A 21,796-nucleotide genomic window follows, 5' to 3' on the forward strand; every position below is an offset into this window, starting at 1 on the left:
TTTCCTACGATTCTTACTGTAAGCCTTAATTTATAAAGAAAATTTATTGTAAGTACTTTTTTGTGATTTCTGAATATTAATTTAAGAAATATTTGTGACATTTATTATATTTACTTTCTCGGTAAACTTCTACCGACGCCTATCACGGTCGTCGTTAAGTTAACGATAGAATTCAGTAGCGACCGCCCTTTTTAACGACAATTATCGAAAACTTTGTGTTACAGAATCGCTCTTAGCGATATCTCTCGGTAACTCGATTCAATTACCGAAAGTTGTCGATAACTAGTTACTGAATCCATATAGACGGAAGTTACAGAATCGCTCTTTTCGTTACTGCAAGCGACAACTATCGGTAGTTAGCGATACCGACAATCATCGCTGGGAAGTTACAGAATCCCAGCACTGGTTACTCGTAGGAAATCCCTCTCCTCACCACGTCAACCAAGCTGGCACGCACACATGCATCCGTCATGCGTGAGAGATCTTTGCACCCCTAGCGGAGAAAACCGAACTATTAGGTGCCCACTTGCACTCCTAGCGGAGAAAAGCGAACTATTAGGTGCCTACTTGCACTCCTAGCGGAGAAAAGCGAACTACTGGCTACCCACACTGCCATTTGGCATATCTGTGTTTCGGCTACCTTCGCTGGACGTCGATTCACTTCGGGTGCAAGCGAGAGCGGTATAGTTTCATCGCTCCTCTCTTTCTAATTCTTATTTCATACTTCTCGGCTACTCGGATTCTCTTTCGACTGACCGTAAGGTTATCGGCTTCTTTCGACAAGTTTCAGTAGGATTCGGGAGCGAAAAGGAGCGCGGCGTTGATTCTAGGATCTCTCAGTCTATATAAAATGCTGCGTTTACCCAACAATTCGAAGAAAATGGAAATCCTTTTCCTAAATAACTTCTTAATTGTTATAAAATGTTTATATGTAGCCATTAAATTATTAGATTTGGTAATAAATACAAAAATGCGTTCTTCTAATAACAATTAATGAGTTGAGGTAAAATAAACTCAATGTTTTTGTATTAATCTGGTAATAAATGCATTTTTATTTATTATTGAGTCTAATAAGTTAATGGTTATTAAAAAAAAATTCGTTGTAAGGAAAAAAAAATGAAAAAATATTAACCTCTGCTAAGAATCGAACCAGCGTTACCAACTTCGCCATTTTGATTATACTACGGTGAACAGTGCTGTCAGTGATTCCAGAATCAAGTTTTTAGCAACAAAAATAAAGTTAACCGCTAGCCAGCAGCAGTATAGAAAATTTGAAGGGAAGGGATATATACCTCTTCCCTTCGAATTTTCTATACTGCTGCTGGCTAGCGGTTAACTTTATTTTTGTTGCTAAAAACTTGATTCTGGCATCACTGACAGCACTGTACACCGTAGTATAATCAAAATGGCGGAGTTGGCAACGCTGAATCGAACCCGAGCCCGCCGCATGACAAACGGCAACCTTACCGTCTGCGCTACAGCAATCATTTGGTGGACCAAAGGCAAATAGGCCTTTTACTGGCTGACTACAATTCTTTCATTAACTCGTCATAAACAATCAAGAATTAGCTGCGTTAATAATACATTTATTTACACACCATTATTGCACTAAATTTATTATATTTTTAATTTGAAGCATACATTTTGCATGAAGATACGATAGTTTAAAGGTATCCAAGCAGTACTTTAAATACAAAACTATTCATATGCCCCATTACCATAAATTAATTAAGTAATATAATATAATATGTTTCGTGTAATCGAATAATATATGACAGTGGAGCATACGAATAGAGGTTTCTATTTAAAGTACTGCATGGATTCCCTTAAGCTATCGTATTTCCATGCAGAATGTATGCTTCAAATTAAAAACATAATAAATTTAGTGCAATAATGGTGTGTAAATATATGCATTTATTATTGCAGCTAATTCTTGATTGTTTATGGCGAGTTAATGAAAGAATTGTAGTCAGTCTTTAAAAGGCCGATTTGCTTTTGTTCCAACAAATGAGCTTTGTAGCGCAGACGGTAAGGTTGCCGTTTGTCACGCGGCGGGCTCGGGTTCGATTCTTGGCAGGGGTAAATATTTTTGCATTTTTTTTCTTTACAACGAATTTTTTTTTTAATAACCATTAACTTATTAGACTCAATAATAAATATAAAAATGCATTTGTTACCAGATTAATACAAAAACATTGAGTTTATTTTACCTCAACTCTTTATTTGTTATTAGAAGAACGTATTTTTGTCTTTATTACCAAATCTAATAATTTAATGGCTACATATAAACATTTTATAACAATTAAGAAGTTATTTAGGAAAAGGATTTCCATTTGCTTCGAATTGTTGGGTATAAACGCAGCATTTTTTTTATAGACTGAGAGGTCCGAGAATCGACGTCGCGCTCCTTTTCGCTCCCGAAGTGAGCCAAATGTCAATGTCTCTCTCGACACTCGTTTAAAATCCATTTCACTCATCTATTCCGCTAGACAAGGATAGGGAGTATTAGTCTCGCTCTCTTTCTCTCTCTCTCTCATATTTCTCCCAAGTCCCAATGCGTTGCGTATCTGTCAGCGGATTAAAATTTGGTCAATATAAACATACGGTTTTAATAACATTGTACTACATTTATTATTATGACAGTATGCAAGACATATGTTCCTCTCGAAAGGAGAAGGAGTGTTTGTCGAGAAATCAATATTGTAATTTACTTGCAGTAAAAAGCAAGTGAATATCTTTCACAAATTTTTATGAAAATTAATGTATGCTTTGCAATAACCTAATTATCGTTTTAGCAATATGTATTATAGTATTTCTCATAAATTATGTATAATTTAAGATTTCATAAGACTTCGAGCAAAATAAACATCTTGCTATCATTTACAACACATTTATATTATTTCAATTTGTAATTAATTTCTCTTTTTAATACTAAACAGCTATACATTGTTGAAATGATCGATTATTACAACAAAATTTCAAGCACTCTGAAACATGTAAGACACTTTGTAATTCCAAATTACCATTTACATGCTTAATTTAAATACATATGTTTTTCAGCATTATCCATGTTTCACGTATCAATAATCCTTGTGTCCTTCTGTCAATATATCCTTCATTTGCGTTCACCTATTTGAAAATAATTTAATCTTATATTACTAACACTGGCATTAGATGATTTATTTGTTTTACCTATTGATTTTAAGGCGAAATGACTTTAAGGCAAAGATAAAGATAGATTATTATTAATTTCTACGGAAATTGCATGGTACACATCTACTCAAATTTAGTGCAATCTTATTGCATTTGAATATACTATATTTAACTATTCTGAATGACTACAAAATGATTACTTATCACAATATCCTGAAATAGGTATAAGGATTTAGAAATGAAATGTACAATTAAAGTGAAGTATTTTATTTGTCCTTTACTTGTAATTTTATAAAAGTATTTATTCCTTCTATGGTTACAAGATAATGCATACCACGTAACTTACAGAAATTATGGTAGTGCTTGAGAAGTATCCTGATCTAATCGTAATATAAGTACGAATAATACGATCTATTTCTATAGTTTCTAACTGTTTACTAAATTAAATAAATATAAATTTACATTGTACAATAATATAATTGGACGAGAATTAAAATATTCTAGTGGAAACGTTAAAAAATATTTGTCAAATTAAGCAGTACAGTAATAATTAATATCTGGTCGATTAATTTGAGTTACAAGGATATCGCTAAATTGTAAATGCTACTTTTCGTATTGGATTAAATAGCATAAAAAATTTGTGATATCGTTATGTATGTCGTTAGATATGAAAATGAGACATACTTTAGACCTGTATATGTCTAATGTTGAACTATAAATAAATTTATAACAATGAATTGATCGTCTAATATCGGCATTTACATATGTGCTGTACAAAATCAATGTAGTACACAAGACACGTATGATCCGCACGAAAACAGAAATGTTAACAGTGCGTAAAATTTCTTATGTACAAATGATTTAGTAATTTTTTTTTTTTTTTTTTTTGAAAAAATGCATCATAGCACACTTAGCGAAAAGAAAAAAAATATATATATATTCTTCCACTTCTTTCTAAGTAGTGTGGGACTCACTATCTCTTTGTTCGACTCAATACATTGACAGCAATTTGTATACAGATAACTATTGCTAGTTTCTGTTTCATAATATTGCCATTAAGGAATTGAGCTGAACATGGATTTATCAGATAGCGCCTACCCTCTAAAAAACCCTCAATTACAAAGTGTCGCAAGAGGCAGACATTGTTTATAATTATTTTTAAATGTGTCGCAAGAGGCTGAGATTAGTATAATTTTTTTTAAGGTGTCGCAGTAGGCAGACATTGGTTTAATTTTTATTAACGGGATCCCTCACGCGTGCTTTACCGACAGTACAAGTCAATAAACAATTAGTTTAATAAAATTCAAATGCGGATTGAATTGAACAATCGGGCGTTTGTAAGAGAGTGTGCCAGTCCTAACGAGTCAAACGAACTTAAAAACACTCAAATTAGTTGAAAAATAACGCTGTACCATTGTGCCGCATTCTTGAAGAGAGGTTACTTTTGGTTATTTCCACTTCAAGAACGCGGGACAATGGTACAGCGTTATTCTTCATCCGATTTGAGTTTTTTTAAGCTCGATTGACCCGTTAGAATTGGCACCTTGTCATAAAGAAGCCCGTTTATGCAATTTGCTTCGCATTTGACTTTTATTAAACGAATTGTTTATTGACTTGTACTGTCGGTAAAGAATGCGTGAGGGATCCCGTTAAGGTGTCGTAGTTGGTAGTGGCCCTTTTCTCCGAAAATTCCCTAGGCCTAAATTACCATTGCGCATGGTCTTCTATAAGTTTATACTATATGAGTGACTTTCGAGTTGGCTATTGCTTAAATTTGAACATAACTGTTGGTTTGACATTTAAGTTGAGCTTGTGTGTGTGTTTGAGAAAGGTTATAAAGTGATAAAAATAAATAAACTTTTTCAGATACGTATATAAATTATTTTATAATATTAAAATTATGAGTACTGATATGATAAAGCTATATATCTTTGTGAAAATTTATCTTTATATTGCAGGAAAAAATAAGTAGGCTGTAAAATGCGGTGGTTGCACTAGATATTATTCAGCAGAATGCACTAGAGGTTAACAGTCTTTCAACGATGGATTATTATTATATTGTTTTAGGATTTGATTTACATTTCTTAGCCAGCTTTAATTCGTGTTGTACGTAGCCTGCCTGCTACTTAATCTTAGCTGAATTACAGGTAACTGTATCCATTTATAAAACTAAATTAAATGTAAACACATTGTACTTATTATCAGCTTTAGATTAAACTGGCTTTGGCTATTTTGTTACATTACATAGATTAATTATTGGATTCCTGCAATAGTTGCTTAGGCTTTTTTTGACTAGCAAAGAGTTTTTGGACAATATGATGTTTAAATCTTAATACTGCATCTGTTATAATCACTTATTATTTGTGAGGCATATACTGAACACATTTTTTTCATCTTATGCGAATTACAAATTGCAGCAACCTTACAGTATGGTAACGACACTTTTATATGTATAGATGTATTTTGTATCATGAGGTGATATTAATAGAATTTTAATCGTTATTAGATAGTATTGTAAAATATATTTTGCAGGTAAACCAAGGAAAAGCTGCTTCCACTAAATTTTAAAAAATTAACAGCAAACTTGGCAATTTCCAACGTGGTGATGATATTCTTACATTAGAGTGAATTAGTTTGGAGCAGAGTTTTATACTTATATATGCCTATATGCAAGATATGTTTCATCAATACATTGTTAGAGAACTTTCTGAGAAGGTAAATATGATGTGATCAGAATTTTGTTGTTGGTTAATAATTTCATTATTAAGTTGTGCTAATGTTTCATCCATTTATGCAATAATAGTTCTGTATTATTACATGTATCATTACATATTTAACTGGATTAGTTGGAATGTTAGATGTAGTGCAGATTTGTTTGTTTGTGACATTTAGAAAATCTAGATAATCGTTATCATTTTGTGGAAGACTGGTCATTTTAATAACATAAGTACATGAATTTATTAAATTTTGCTTGCTAGCGTTAAAAGATAATACAATTGATAGTTGTTGTTATAATAGTTTATGGACCTTAGTAACAGCCATGATGAATTTAAGCTCTTTTTTAAATTTGATTTTCCATCCTAAATATGTTAAATGCATAAGCGTTAGGAAGAATTAATTATGTTAAAATGTAAACTATCTTTTTACATGGACAAATGTTCTCCTTTGGGTCTAAATTATATAGTTACTAGCTGTTATAATAATTTTTCATATATATAACTAGCATTATACAAAAATAACAGCTATATAACTATGCATCATGGTAGAGTAAAGTTGTACGTCTAACTAAAAATCATAATTGAAGATGACATTCTTCTTAGTGAAACATTAAATGTGTCATGCGAGAGATTAAGTGATTATTATTTTTGTTAATATGTTGCTGTTATAGATGAAAAATGAAATTAAGTCAATGCAAGGTAATGGAAGTATCTAGGCATGGAATAGATCATTGCTTAAAACAGCTGTCGAAGGGACTTAACTTAAAAATAAAATGATTCAAATGAATGCAATGCAAAAAAATTGTATCCTTTTTACTATCTAATATTGCATGAAATATTCATTTAAATAATTATGTGATATTTTACAGTGTATAACTGCTTCAGAGTGTAACGAACAACATGGTATCTGGAAATATTAACATTATATAATAAAACTCTATTATAGAGACGAGCTGCTAATACTTTGAAGGAAAAAATTAGAATTTTTATATTAACATAAAGTAGAATGTTAAAAGGTGAATGTATAAAGCCCATTTTGAATATATATATATTAGATAAAATCATATTACGTTTTGCATGTGTTTGTAGATGATATCGAAATGTTTTCAAAATATCTGAACGTATTATTTAATCCAAATATTTACGAGTTTAACGTTTTTTAATTTGTTTGTAGATATATGTAGTATTTGATGATGTGATGTGGGCGATTGCTCTCCATTCATTCGCCATTTCACTCGTATACAAAGGAATTCAAATTCAAACATATCATGAAATTTTAAGTTGAATTGTACATGTATAAAATGCACACTGTTTATTAAAATGTTATAGTGCATAAGTAAGAGAAGACTTGTTTTTCAGTAAAGTTCAAGAGATATTAAATTGTTTCATTTAACTGTGTGACACCTCTTTTGAATATTTGCTTTCAGATACGTATATTGTAAAAACTTTGTATATTTAATAATTACGCGCAGATAAACATAAGCGTTTCTTAAATATCGCATTTTGAATTATGAATCCTCAATAGCATTTTCAAAATTTTTTAATATTAGCTAAAACAGAGTATATAATAAAAATATATCCTATTCGATTTATAAAACCAATTGTGACTTTCATATTTTTTTGAATACTCTGTATAAAGTTGAATCACAGAGAACATTTTATTAATCCTTATAAATATTAACCTTTAGACTACCTGCCGCCACTTAAGTTGCGCAAGACATTTGTTACAAGTTTTAACCATATATATATATATATATATATATATATATATATATAATTACTGCTTCTATATTCTAATATTACTTTTTCCCTCCTATAGTTGCTTACACTATTTCCACAATGATGAGAAACTAAAATCGCATGAACGTGATTGTGCGCAACTCAATAAAGACATCCGAATTGTTCTACCTGACAAGGACCGTTGGGTTTCCTTCAATAACATGAAGAACAGTGAGAGGGTGCCATTTGTTATATACGCTGACATTGAATGCTTGCTTGAAAAAGTTGAGCAAACGGATGACGATATTGGTATTTATCAAAAACACATACCTTTTAGTATAGGTTATTATTTTAAAAGCGTTCGTGATTCATCGCTCTCAACTTACAAATCATATCGTGGACTCGAGTGTATAGAATGGTTTATGCGAGAACTCGATAAAATTGCTAGCATAGCGAGCGAAAAACTAAAGACTGTAGTGCCAATGAGAACGCTAAGTATTAGTGAAAATTCAAGGCATTATACTGAGCCTAACTGTCATATATGTAAAAAGCCGTTTCTTCCAGATCAAATACGTGTTCGCGATCATGATCATTTAACTGGTAAATATAGGGGACCTGCTCATAATAATTGTAATTTAAACTTTAACGATTCACATGTAATACCTGTAATTTTTCATAATTTATCAGGTTATGATGCACATTTTATTTTCGGTACAATCGCTAACTTGTATGAAGGTTCAGTACACTTGTTACCTGTACATAAGGAGAAGTATATTTCATTCACTAAATTCATCCGTAAATATAGTATACAACTAAGGTTTATCGATTCTTTCAAATTTATGGCATCTAGTTTAGACAAATTGAGTTCATATTTAACGAGATCACAGTTAAAAAATTTAGAGTCAGAATTCTCATATTTAAACATAGAACAATTTAACCTTCTGACAAGGAAAGGTATTTTTCCTTACGATTACATAGATAATCTGAACCGTCTGGAAGAAACTGCTTTACCTCCACGCGAGATATCTATAATAGATTATCCGATAGTGATATTAGGGAGGGTGCGTATAATCACGCTAAGAGGTATGGACCAAATTTCAAATACGAACACTTGGTGAGTATAGCGATCTCTATTTGAAAACTGATGTACTATTGTTGGCTGACGTTTTCGAAAATTTTCGTGATAGCTGCATGCAAACTTATAATTTGGATCCTGCTCATTATTATACACTCCCAGGCTTCACTTGGGATGCAATGCTCAAACATACAGGAATAAGATTAGAACTTTTCACTGACGTAGAAATGCTGCTTTTCGTAGAACGGGGCATACGTGGTGTTTTAAGCCGATGCTCGCACCGCTATGAAAAGGCTAACACAATCGGTACATGCAAAACTACAATCCCGAGGAACCTTCTAAGTATTTAATGTACTACGATGTAAATAATTTGTATGGGTGGCCAATGTCTCAACCGCTACCTACTCACGGATTTCGCTGGAATGAAAATGTTAATAATTTGGATATCTCTAATATACCGATAGATTCACCCGAGGGTTATATTTTAGAGGTTGACTTAGAGTATCCAAGCATGCTTCACGATAAACATTCCGACCTTCCATTTTGTCCCGTACGTGATGCACCACCGGGTACACGTCAGAAGAAGCTACTTGCAACTTTAGAAAATAAGGAGCGCTATGTTATACACTATCGTGCTTTACAGCAATGTATGCGTAATGGTGTTGTCTTAAAACACATTCATCGCGTTTTAGGATTTCAGCAGTCCACCTGGTTACGTAAATATATCGATCTGAACACTAGTTTGCGTGCAGCATCTAAAAATGAGTTTGAGAAAAATCTTTTCAAATTAATGAACAATGCGGTGTTCGGTAAGACTATGGAGAATGTTAGAAATAGAGTTGATGTGAGACTCGTGAGTAGGTGGGAGGTAAGATATGGTACTGAAGCAATGATTGCTAAGTCTAATTTTCACAGTCGCACTATATTCAGTGAGAATTTGGTCACGATTGAATTAACAAAATTAGCAGCTAAATTCGATAAGCCTATATACGTATGTATGAGCATTCTTGATATTTCGAAAACATGTTTGTATGATTTTCATTATGATTATATGCTTTCTACGTTCGGTAGCAAATGTAAAGCGTTATATACCGATACGGATAGTCTAATATACAGCATTGAGTGTGATGATATTTACACTATTATGCGGGAGAATCTTGCTAGATTCGATAAAAGCGATTATTCTCCCAACAATCAGTACAATTTACCTCTAGTAAATAAAAAAGTCCCTGGGCTGATGAAAGATGAGAATAATGGGCAGATAATGACAGAGTTTATTGGACTGAGATCAAAAATGTACACATTTAAAGTACAAAATAAAATTATCAAAAAAGCTAAAGGTATTAAGACTTAAGTTGTTGCTAGAAACATAACCTTCGAGGACTATAAGGACTGCTTAACAAATTTTACTGTACAAGTCCGCAATCAAAATTTAATTCGCTCAAAATTGCATAATGTTTATTCGATTACGCAACGGAAAGTAGCTCTCAGCCCATACGATGATAAGCGTTATATCGTGCACGGAATTATATCGACTCTACCATGGGGTCATTATAGAATAAATTAATTATATTTATATTGAATAATTTTATTAATAAATACTGTTTTTACAAAATATTATCTTTATTTATCCATGAATTATGTTTATTATCGAATCCTAACCACTTCACAAAGACCTTATCACCCTTCTTACGTAATACCTTCTCCACTAGATATACATTAGGATTAGCAGTTTTTAAAAGTTCATATTCGTAGAATCCTCCGTATATATCAGTACCACTAGAGTCTCTAAGTAAATATGTAACAGGATTTGTTTTCTGCACTTTTATAATTTCAAATATTTCAGTTGTCCAATTTGGTGTGTATCCCTATGCGAATACATTCTTGTATTTACTGATTCGTACAAAATCACCGGTAGAGGGTAAAGTGCCATAAAATTTTATAGTTACTTTCTAGGGATGGAGCTTTCGATGAGTAGACTATATTATAATGTATTTTGTGCGCATGCGTGCGAGTAGAAGAAACTTACGAACACAAGTAATCCAAAAATGTTTTCATGTAAATGTGTGTGCATTGATACTTACAGCTGAAATTAAAAGATTATAATAAGTAATATAGAAAGTTTGAGGCATAAAAGAATTAAAAGTATAATAACCATCTCTGTAAGAAAACCAAAGAGAAATGGCCTGTCATTCACTATACATATTGATGCCATATGGCATATGCACAAAGAATATAACAAAAATACTTTTAGATAAGTATATCTTTTGTATATAATAAGTGCATATTCAAGAATAAATCTTTTGTATGCTTTGTGGATGTATTTTGTTTATTTTACAGATTTAATCATTTATTTATTGTAAGCCATCTTCAATTTTTTATTGATCTAAAGTTTACATAGAATGGAAATCTCCCACAGAATAATTTCCATACCCTTCGACAAAGAGTGAAAGATCAACTTAGTAATTTTTGACATATTGTCTAACAATAGCATGTTATATATTGTGTTTATATGCTTGATTAACACTAATACTTTACATATCGAAAGTACTCTTGACTATTTAATTAGAAAAATTTCATCATACAGTCTTAGGTCTAGTTGAGATAGTGTCTTTAATAGGTCTGTTGATTTGATATTATTTGTAATATTCTAATGTATTTTTCATATTATTATTATATGTCGAGTTTCGAAGCTGCAATTAAGATCCTCATACCGTGTTTAATGATTACAGGAAGTTCAACTTATATATAAAAGAAGAAAATATTTGGAATTGTCATACAAGAATGTGATAAGGAAATGGAGGAATTTTTACCAGCAGCCATAAAGGAAATTTTACAAGTATTTTCTGAACGGTGTGAAAAGATGAGAACAATTCAACAACTCCTATGGTAGCATGTGTGGTATCTATGCTATTATTGTAATATGTATAGTTTGCTACGACTTTATATCTTCAACAATAACACAGACCTGGAAAATTCAATTTTCTCAGTTTCAAGAATGGACGGGAAGGAGGGGGGGGGGGGGGAGGGGCAATTCTTCCATTTTTTTACTGAATATGAATGTGGCTTTGAAATTTCTCTATCACATCAGGTGTTTTGAAATATCAGTTAAATGGCTGAAAAACGGCTGTTTTCCTCAGTTTATGATTTTTATTTTAGAGAACAAATTTTCTTTTTGTAAATTACCACTATTGCATCGCATCCTGCTAGTATAATAAGTTTTGAAAATGGATTTTAAAGCTAACGAATAATACTATATGGTTTAATTGTGGAATTTAAACAAAATTCGTTCTCTGAAGTAAAATAATGGAAATGGCGAAAAAAGCCATTTTGTACTATTTAAGCTAAAAATTAAAAAAAAATCTGATGTACTGGAGTAATTTCAAAATCAGGTTCGTTTACAACACAATAAGATCTACAAGAATCGTCTCCGACCATTTTTAAAAATGAGGAAAATGAGATTTGGCACGTCTGTGTAAATATTTATTAAAATAAAGTGTATTAATTACTTTTCATATTATAAAAAAGAGGAATATAAAAAGCAACTTTAAAATACAATAAGTAACAGCTATAACACTAGTGAGATTAGACTGTTAAAATCTGGGTGTAGATAAGTGATGCTGAAATTATAAGGTTCTCAAAGGCGAGTGTTTAGAAAGGCTATAACTATTATTCTTCATCAAAAATATCTTCAGCTTTAGTGTAGAAAACATTAAAATTGTGTAATATGAAAAGGGGAATTTGTAAACGATTATATGGTATCATGAAAAATAATAGTAAAGCATTACGTAATTTATGAAAAAAAAATTATTTTATTGAAGACGAAGAAACACTAAAAAAGGAATACAAATATTTGTTTAAACATGCATACAAGTTTTACCTATTTATGAGTTCGCTCCTTAGTAAAGGATAATATTAAACACGTCAATGTATCCACTAAATTGTGTAGACATGCATAATGAAAATGTGTTTGTATGTTTTCTGAATAAGTTTTATTTAATTTCAATAAAAAATAAGAATAGTTTGCATTTCAAAACTATTATACAGTCAACATTTTGTAACTGAAAGAAAAAATATATGATTTCATAATCTCCAAATTAACCTCATACAGTACATAAATGTTTAAGGAAGGATGAACATTACTATATCATATTATTTTATAGTTGATGAGACGGTAGAGGGCATGTGCTGCATAATATAAACTACTCACCCAAAGTTCCTTAAATTTGCTATAGGAAAATATTATGGCACTTTACCCTCTACCCAAAATCACCTACTTTGAACTTGGCACAGCCAACAATCTTTATATTATTGTATACTGTAGTCAGGAGCATATTAGCATGATCTAGCGTCACATCAACTGGTCGCATTCCTATTGTACGATGTTTTCTTGCGTTGTAGTCTTCAACTAGTCGCTGCAGTATGCCTCGCCACTTATAATTTCCATTCAACGTAAATCGTTTCCACATTTCAGTCTTCAGCGTGCGATTCCAGCGCTCAACTATCGTAGCTTTCAATACGCTGTATGTGGAGTAATGATTTATTCTACGTTTTTTTATAAGCGATTTGAAATCACTATTATAAAACTCCTTGCCATCATCTGTCTGCAAATTTTTGGGACATCTCCCACTTTTCAGAATCTTCGTAAATGCGTCTGTCACTTCCTTGCCAGTTTTGGTTCTTAGTGCTACTGCCCATCCAAATTTCGACAATGCATCAATAACTGTGAGCATATAGTGGTAACCTCCGTCAGTATAATTCTTCATATCAACCAGATCTGCTTGCCAGAGGTCATCGAAGCCTCGTATTATAACTCTTCTACGTTGAAAATTCCGTCTTGCAGGTACATGCAGTTCTTCGACCAATTTTTTCTTTTCTTCACTATCCATAACTCTTCAGGTATGTGTTGGGTTTACAAGGGTACAACGAGCACTGATGGTAGTAAAAGTTTCTTTTTCCTAATAAAACTCTTTGTCGAATTATTTAAAGAAGAATTCTCCTTAGCATGATTCTCCCCATGAATAATAGCACTTTTTTTTTTTTTTTTTTTTTAATTCCGTATTATCTTTATTATATGTTTCTTTGATTCAGCATCCTCTTTAGTCTGATTCTCCATAAAAATTGATGCATATTTCTTTAAATCTGCATTATCTGCAGCATGTTTCTGCATGAAATTACTCAATTTCACTTGAAAATCATTCAGCCTTATCTCGGTTTCATCCAGTCTTAACGCAATACTTCGTAAAATATCACTGTTTTCTTGCATTTCATTTTTATGGTTCTCACGTACAGCATTCATATTATCCAGCAGAACACGCATATTCACAGCACATTTCTCATCAGTAGCATGAAATCCTAAATTTGAAATAATATTCCCCTTAGCATTAAATGCATTCATACGTTTATCAAATTTTAATGTTTCATCTTCAGTTTTGCGGAAATATTTTCTCACATTACTGGCAGTGGAAATACCTCCAAATTTATTTATCGACATTGTGAAGTAACACAATCAACTGGGAAATTATGGAAAGTGTAATCTCTTTTATAGGATAATACGTTCTTCATGAAGCTTCTCAATTATTGATTGTATCTCATTATGATGATTCGTATGTCCTGCAGCAGATGATGCTATCAAAAGTCTCAAACGTTCAACTAATTAGTTCGGATCATTCCAATGTACATAGTTCACTGGTTTATCATTAACACACATATAACCGCTACCTTTTACAAGATTCTTTGGAGGAAATAATGGACTAATTATTTTCTTCCATTTATGACCCTTATTCCCACGAAGCTTTCCCTCGCTACTGTAATCTGCTCGGTGTACATTAGTTTGAGAAAGAATATTCTTATATGTTTTTAAATCATCTTCAGTATAATCATGTGGCTCTTTCATGAAGATCAATTCAAAAAAACCAATAGTACCCTGATAATACTCATCATCAATAATAATAAAATCTTTTCGATTTACTTTAAAAGAACATTTTCCAAGTCTCATTTTGTTAAGTCTAGCATCTCGTTCAATTCCAAAATTATCATCAATTAAATCCTTATTTTTACGCAGAAACATCTCTATATATTTACGTCGAATTGGTGCATATTCTGACAAAGAACTATTTAAATCTAAGGATCTTTGCAATGGTGATGATGGAGTTTCTGCTTGCATTGATGATGGTATTGCTAAATCATTAACATCCTTTTCCACTTTCACTCCCTCCTCCTCCTCCTCCTCCTCATCCCCATCCTCTTCCAGAGAAAGGTATAATGTTTCATTAGGTCGTGAATTTCCTTGCTCATCATCATCATCATCAGATGAAGGGGTTGGAATTTTAATTCTAGAGTTGTTTGCGAAATATTTACGTTGTGGAGTCGATGAGAAATAAGTTCTTTTACGTTCCGATGGAATTATCAAAGAATTATCGCTTACAGTAGTCTTCTGTAGCGGTTCCTGTTTATACTCATATTTCGGGGACACGAAGGTCATCTCATTATGTTCAGTGAGCTTCTTCAATGGTTCAACAATTGGTTTAAAAGTTTCATTTAAATTGGTTTCCATCATTTCTCTTCCTGATTTGAGTGCACGATATTTTTCACGAATTACTTTACTTTTCGCGGCAATCTTCATTAGCAGCATCTTTTCTTCCATTTTCCTGCTTTCCATGTTTTCCACGTTCAATCCACATTTAATCCACGTTCAATCCAGATTCAGTCAACGTTTTTATTTCCACGTTTATACTAGGTTTATTCCATGCTCATTTGATGTGTGTGTGATTTGATGGACACTTAGCTCTAAACTGAACAATCTTAAGCAAACGGTATACTATTTAATCTTAGCATACTCATCGAAACCTTTCCAATATCTACCATTTTGAATTGTACTATCCTTGTCGATCACTAGAAATCCATAATCATGGTGCCAGCACTTTGAACACAATTCATTGAATTTTTCAAATGACATATCCGTGTTTACATGATCGTTATAAATATGTTTTAAATTAGTACCATCTTGCTTAAAGATTATGAGAATATTTGCATTATCACGAATCATGTGTTTAGGAATTTTAGCATAAGTCTGGCAGAGGTAGAAGCAGTCAATATTTGAATGTCTACCCATGGAGAAGTAGTCTCTGATATTATCCTGCTTATCGTTAGCAACATCATCAAATATGAAAATAGAATTGGGTAACGCCTCAGTTACCTTTACAACGTCGCTATTGTTTGAAAATTTAAAATATCCAATACCTTTTAGTCCTTTTAATAACCGTTCAAGGTATTGATACTTGGGTTGTCGAAGCGACTTTGAGTATACATAAATATTTTCAAATTTCACACCGTTAGGACTTTCTATGAGACTAAGCAGTACGTTTGTTTTACCGCAATTCGAGGGTCCGCAAATTATACTACGAATTGTAGATGGAAGTAGGGATCCATGACGTTTACTCCTTCCTCCACAACCCCCACCGACAATAAAACGATCGGCGTTGGAGACACGAATGTGCAGTGGTTGCTTTACGAAATTCATAACTTTAAAACTCTATGATCATGCAAGCTATTTATAGTCTCGAAGCAGATTATCTCATCAGTTCTCATTATGTCATGTTAATGTTAGATGTGCTACGTTTGGAGGATTTAACTATTGAGCGGCTTGAATACATTCCAACAATTTTACTATCGAAGCGCTTTCCAAACAGTATTCGACTTGTTTGGTGTAAATTACCTGAGCACATTCGTGCAGATCCTGAAGTGCAACAATATCGTGCCTGTACGGAACATTATAATTTACCTAATCAAGATCATTTTGATGGAATACCGCCTTCAATAAAAAATTGCTGGATGTGCCAACGAACCCGTTAGGAAAGCATGACATGATGAGATATGATTGTGGATCTTTTTTCAATAAGCTGCTAAATAAACTACCCTTCGAGCTGCATGTACCTGGCTACAATTATTGCGGACCAGGTACTCGCCTTCATGAACGGTTAGCACGTGGTGATCGAGGAATAAACCCTCTGGATGATGCTTGCCGTGAGCATGATATCGCATATTCAGTATATAAGGACCTGCCCTCGCGTCATCATGCTGATAAAGTACTTGCACGCCGTGCACGACAACGTATCATAGCTAGTGACTCATCCGTAGGTGAACGAGCGACAGCGACTGCTGTCTGGGCATCAATGAATGCAAAACGGAAACTCGGCTTAGGACTGCAAGTGTCTAGAAAAAGTACGAAGAAAAGAAAAATTCGTGTACCGAAAAAACGAGGTGGTTTATTGAGGAAAAAGTTACTTGCTAAAACAAAATGGGGGGGTTTATTACCATTGCTTCCGCTGCTGAGTGCGGTGGGCGCATTAACTGGCGGTGCAGCAGGTATAGCAAAGGCTGTAAGCCACACCAAAGCAGCCAAAAAACAATTGGAAGAAATGCATCGACACAATCGCTTAATGAAAGCGAGACGGGGACAAGGTTTATACCTCGCACCATACAGTCGAATAGGAGAGGGAGTGAAAAGGAAAAGGAAAAGAAAATAAATGGACTTCCTAAATCTGGACCTACTAGTAATATGCAATTATCAAACGTCTGCCGTAAAATACCGCATTTTCGGGGGGTCTTTATGCGTACATCTCTACCTCAAAATGCGCAACGCAATGAGTGCGCAATTTTGAATCTTGATGACGAACAAGGTCCTGGAACACATTGGGTCGCTTACGTTAAACGTAATAAGCACGTTAAGTATTTCGATTCCTTCGGAAATTTAAAACCACCAATTGAACTTGTGGAATATTTTGGACCTTCTGCTATAATCTACTACACCACGACCAATATCAATCGTATGATTCAAGCATATGCGGTCAGTTGTGGGTCAAGTTTCTACGTGAACAATGTCTTTAACAGTTACACTCTCTGGCCGTGACTCGGTATTGGGGTCAGATTTTTTCCCCCGATCGATCTTCGAGATGGACATTATGAACTCGGTCTCGTAGACTTTCAGAGCTTCAATTCAATCTCTAATGTTGATGAGACAAACAATATATTTTACGTTGATGATCAGGAGCTAACTATACCTACAGGTTGTTATGAGCTCAATGCTATAAATGACTTTTTACGTGCTCAGATGTTCGAAGGTGATGAAGAAGAAGTAATTGTTCTACGTGCTAATAATAATACATTAAAAACTGAAATAAAGTGTAAATATCAGATTGATTTTACACAACCTAACAATATAGGCTCTTTGTTGGGTTTTTCATCAGATCGTGTTATTCCACCGAACACACTAGCTGAATCAGACGAGCCCGTAAACATTATAAGAGTAAATATTCTACGAATTGAATGCAACATTACAGCTGGTGCGTATACAAACGTTAGACCTCGACATGTTATACATGAATTTTTTCCGAGTGTTCCGCCAGGTTATAAAATCGCAGAAACACCGAAGAACGTCATTTACTTGCCAGTTATTGCGAAAGTAATTGACCGTCTCACCTTGCGTATTCTCGATCAGGAAGATCGTATAGTAAATTTCGGAGGTGAAGAAATCACAATTCGTTTACATATTAGAAAATGTTGATGTACAAGAATACTTATAAATCACCGATACTCGATGAGCCCATCAGTCCAACTGCTGCAGCAGGACAGAATACATTGAGTGAAGGTAACGCTGGAGGACAAAATACATTGAGCGAAGGTAACGATGGAGCATCATTAACAAGAAGAAATATCACCTTTCTACAATCACTGGGTTTCAACGTTAGAAATAAAAATGGATCCATTAGATGTAACCGCTCAACCGGTGTTCGACAATCGCATCACTAAAATGGAAATGCATGCATACAATCCTTATGCAAATGCCTCATTGGGAAATAGTGATGAAATTCGAATTCCTCTACAACAGCAAGATTTAATTCTTCTACCCTGTGAAAGTTATCTCTACATTGAGGGAAAGATAATCGTTGGAACCCGTGCTCCAGATGCAGCAGCCCAAGATGTCGTAGGACTTGACTGTAATTCCATGGCATTCTTGTTTGATGAAATTCGTTATGAATTGAATGGTATTGAGATTGATCGCTGTAAGAATGTGGGTATTACTAGCTCCATGAAGAATCTCATCTCCTTAACTGCTGAGGAAAGTGCAAGTCTATGTCATTCAGGATGGTTTCTAACAGATCACAGGTCTACGAATCATTTCAACTTTTGTGTACCATTGCAAATGCTGTTGGGTTTTTTGTGAAGACTACAGAAGAGTTATAATAAATGCACGTCATGAACTCTTTCTTATTCGAGCACGCGATGATATAAATTCACTACATTCTTCGAGAAAAATCATCAACTCCAAAATTGATTTGCAAAAAATGCAGTGGAGGATTCCTCATGTATCACTGAATGATTATACAAAACTTAAATTTCTACGTTTGATTGAGCAAAACAAAAGTCTAACCATGGCTTTTCGTTCCTGGGAACTCTACGAATATCTACTTCTACCTGAAACACAGAGGCATACATGGGCCGTAAAAGCTGCAACACAATTGGAGAAACCTCGATATGTTATACTAGCATTTAGACAAAATAAGAAGAGTACGTAGCATATGGAGGTGCTTAGATTCAATGACAGTTCTGTTCGTGCTGTTAAAGTCTATCTGAATTCAGAATTTTATCCATATGACAGAATTGATAGTGATAGCGAAAAAAACCGTTATTCTGTACTATATGATATGTATGTTAAATTTATCCATTCATATTATGCAGGAGAAAAACAGTCGAAACCAATGCTTAATTACAAAAACTTTGTGTAATACGGTCCTCTCTTCGTCATCGATTGTTCGCATCAAAATGAATCTATAAAGTCAGGCACTGTTGATGTTAAAATTGAGATTGATTGTACTAGAAATATTCCAAGTAATACTACTGCGTTTTGTTTAATTATACATGATAAAATCGTTGAATATAACCCGCTTACTAGTATTGTTAGAAATGTAAGTTAATAGACTAGATTTATATGTATCTTACTAATGTAGTGAGGAATAAAGAAAAAATAAATAAATAAGATATAATAAACATTTATTGATGTCATTCCTTAAAAACATTCCTTACAAACATTTCCAAAATTTATCTTATGATTATCATTGGGTAACTTTAAATTCTAAATTTTTGTATCGTCCTCCAACATATAAGATTTTTAATGTATTCGCTGATTCAGCATTTTGAAGTTCTTTGATTAGTTCAGGCGACTCCAGTAATTTCATCATCCTTGAGGGTAGGAAGAACCATTCGTCGGTAGCCAGCTTCGCTATTAATTTCTCTCCATATTTGGTCTTAATTTTCACTAATTCAGTGATTTGATACTCCTTATTCTCCTCAAAAGTATTCAGCTTTACGAAAGTCTTAGGTTCGTAAGTTACACTTGCAAGTGCATTAATCTTGGTTAAATCCATTTTTCTGTGAAAAAACATAGAAATTGAGAAAAGAAAAATATTGAAATAGAATAGCAAGAAAAGAGAATAATAATAAAAGAATAATTCTTACCACCCAAAAGAGTTTCTGTGGTACAGCAAGGAAAATATTTGGAATATAGCTTTGCACTGGATCTTTCACCTCCTTGAAGCTACTAATGAAAACTGACTGACTGAAATTTCCCGATTGCTAACAACAAGGGTTTTAAAAATGGTGGAAGGGATGAGATGCATTCATGGAAGGGAATGAGATGCATTCTTATTGGAAGTTAATATTTGGGTGGTTGAGTATTCTTGCCCGCCTACGAAATTTGCGTCAAACAAGTCGTAACACGTTACAAGCGGTTTCTCCTGAATTCTTTTAATTGCATAATCATGTTGTAGACTTTTCTAAAGTGAACTTGGGAAAATTTGCGTCAAACAGGTCATGACACGTTACCAGTGGTTTCTCCAGAATTCTTTTAATTGCATAAACGTGTTGCAGACTTTTCTTAATTGAAACGGTAAAATTTACGAGCACATTCCTCTCGATAGCTAGGGATATAAAAAATTGAGAGAATATGAAAAAATCGAGGATTTAAAAGGTCATAAATCAAGTAACAAGTCATGACATGACATGATCTCAGGCGTCAGGTACTCGAGCATATCCGTTCTAGAAGATATCAGCACACTCAGCAATCAGTTCTCCAATCGCTAGAATGGTGCCAATACAGCTTCTTAATGTCTAGGTAAAAGTTATGTTTTGCTTTACCCTTCAAAAAAAAAATGAAGTGCACTGACAACTCTTTCCCTTTCTAATACCTAGCCTGCTTGTTAGATGGATCGTATGATATGCTTACCTGAAAAGCTAAAAATGGCTAAAAGATAAGTCAGGGAAGGCTATAAAAATTCTTAAAACTGTTTTTTTATTCAATAACTAAAGTTTTACTATCAGTTACTCATCCAGTCTCCATGTCTCATCCTCCTCCTCCTCCTTTTTCATCCACATCTTCCTCTTGAAGGCTAGCTTCTTTATAGCCGTATCCCGTGGTACCGCGAATGTATCATTTTAGTCAAACATCTTTTTATCACTTTAACTAATTCGCTCGTAGAAAGTTAAATGATTTCTTGAATGAAAGTCTAGAGAGAGGGTCCATAGAAGGAGAGAATAGTGGGAGGGTCTAGGATTGGTTCTGAATTGTCAAATAGTACCCTCTAAGGACATACTATAAGTGAGGAGCTGTAAGGCCTAATAAATTGGTGAACCTGACCTGGGTATAGTAACAGCTAGGACTTAATAAGTTGCCCTATCAAAATATTAATATTCCTGAAATTGATGTTAAATTGTTATTCTCCCCAATAGGGGAGACTATTAAAACTATATCCTTTCATTTAAAGGATATTTTAGTGATTCGTTGCATAGGTTTAGTTAAAACCATGCAAAGTTATAATTCCATGCTCGATGGAAAGTTAATTCCTTGCACGATATCAGCAACTTATCACAATAGCTATCTACAATTTAACTAACGAGAAAAGGGGGGATTGCGGTAGCCACCTAGCGGCAATTACTGGTACTATCAATTAAATTGAACTAGTTCACCCGTGTGTGTAATTACGTAATATTAAAATACCATTGGCGCGAAAGAAGATTAAGGAAGGCAGTCACCTAGCGGTCACTACTGGAACTAGCAATTAACTCAACCTAGTTT

The 21,796-nt window shown here is 33.5% G+C and overlaps 1 protein-coding gene across 3 annotated transcripts; it reads left to right on the forward strand.

Annotated features, from left to right (window-relative positions):
* Positions 1–5,006: 5,006 nt before the first annotated feature.
* On the forward strand, positions 5,007–10,586 carry LOC136783737 (uncharacterized). 3 transcript variants are annotated; one of them, XM_066743998.1, is made up of 5 exons: positions 5,007–5,300; positions 5,402–5,585; positions 5,686–5,868; positions 6,542–6,674; positions 6,740–10,586. In XM_066743998.1, exon 5 carries the CDS (start codon positions 8,975–8,977, stop codon positions 10,016–10,018), a length of 1,044 nt encoding a protein of 347 aa, XP_066600095.1. In that variant the 5' UTR covers positions 5,007–5,300; positions 5,402–5,585; positions 5,686–5,868; positions 6,542–6,674; positions 6,740–8,974; the 3' UTR covers positions 10,019–10,586. The 3 variants fall into 3 exon arrangements, with proteins under 3 accessions (XP_066600095.1, XP_066600092.1, XP_066600093.1); XM_066743995.1 differs by having other exon boundaries at positions 5,686–6,886; positions 7,045–10,586; XM_066743996.1 differs by lacking the exon at positions 5,402–5,585 and having other exon boundaries at positions 5,686–10,586.
* The last annotated feature ends 11,210 nt before the right edge of the window (positions 10,587–21,796 follow it).

Source organism: Prorops nasuta, unplaced genomic scaffold (genome assembly GCF_024137725.1).
Source record: "Prorops nasuta isolate Cenicafe-Biocafe unplaced genomic scaffold, Cenicafe_Pnas_1.2 PNAS00035, whole genome shotgun sequence".
Lineage (NCBI taxonomy): Eukaryota > Metazoa > Arthropoda > Insecta > Hymenoptera > Bethylidae > Prorops > Prorops nasuta.

Bases quoted from the DNA above. Each gene is read 5' to 3' on its own strand.
- LOC136783737 (XM_066743995.1), top strand. From the start codon at position 8,975: ATGCAAAACTACAATCCCGAGGAACCTTCTAAGTATTTAATGTACTAC.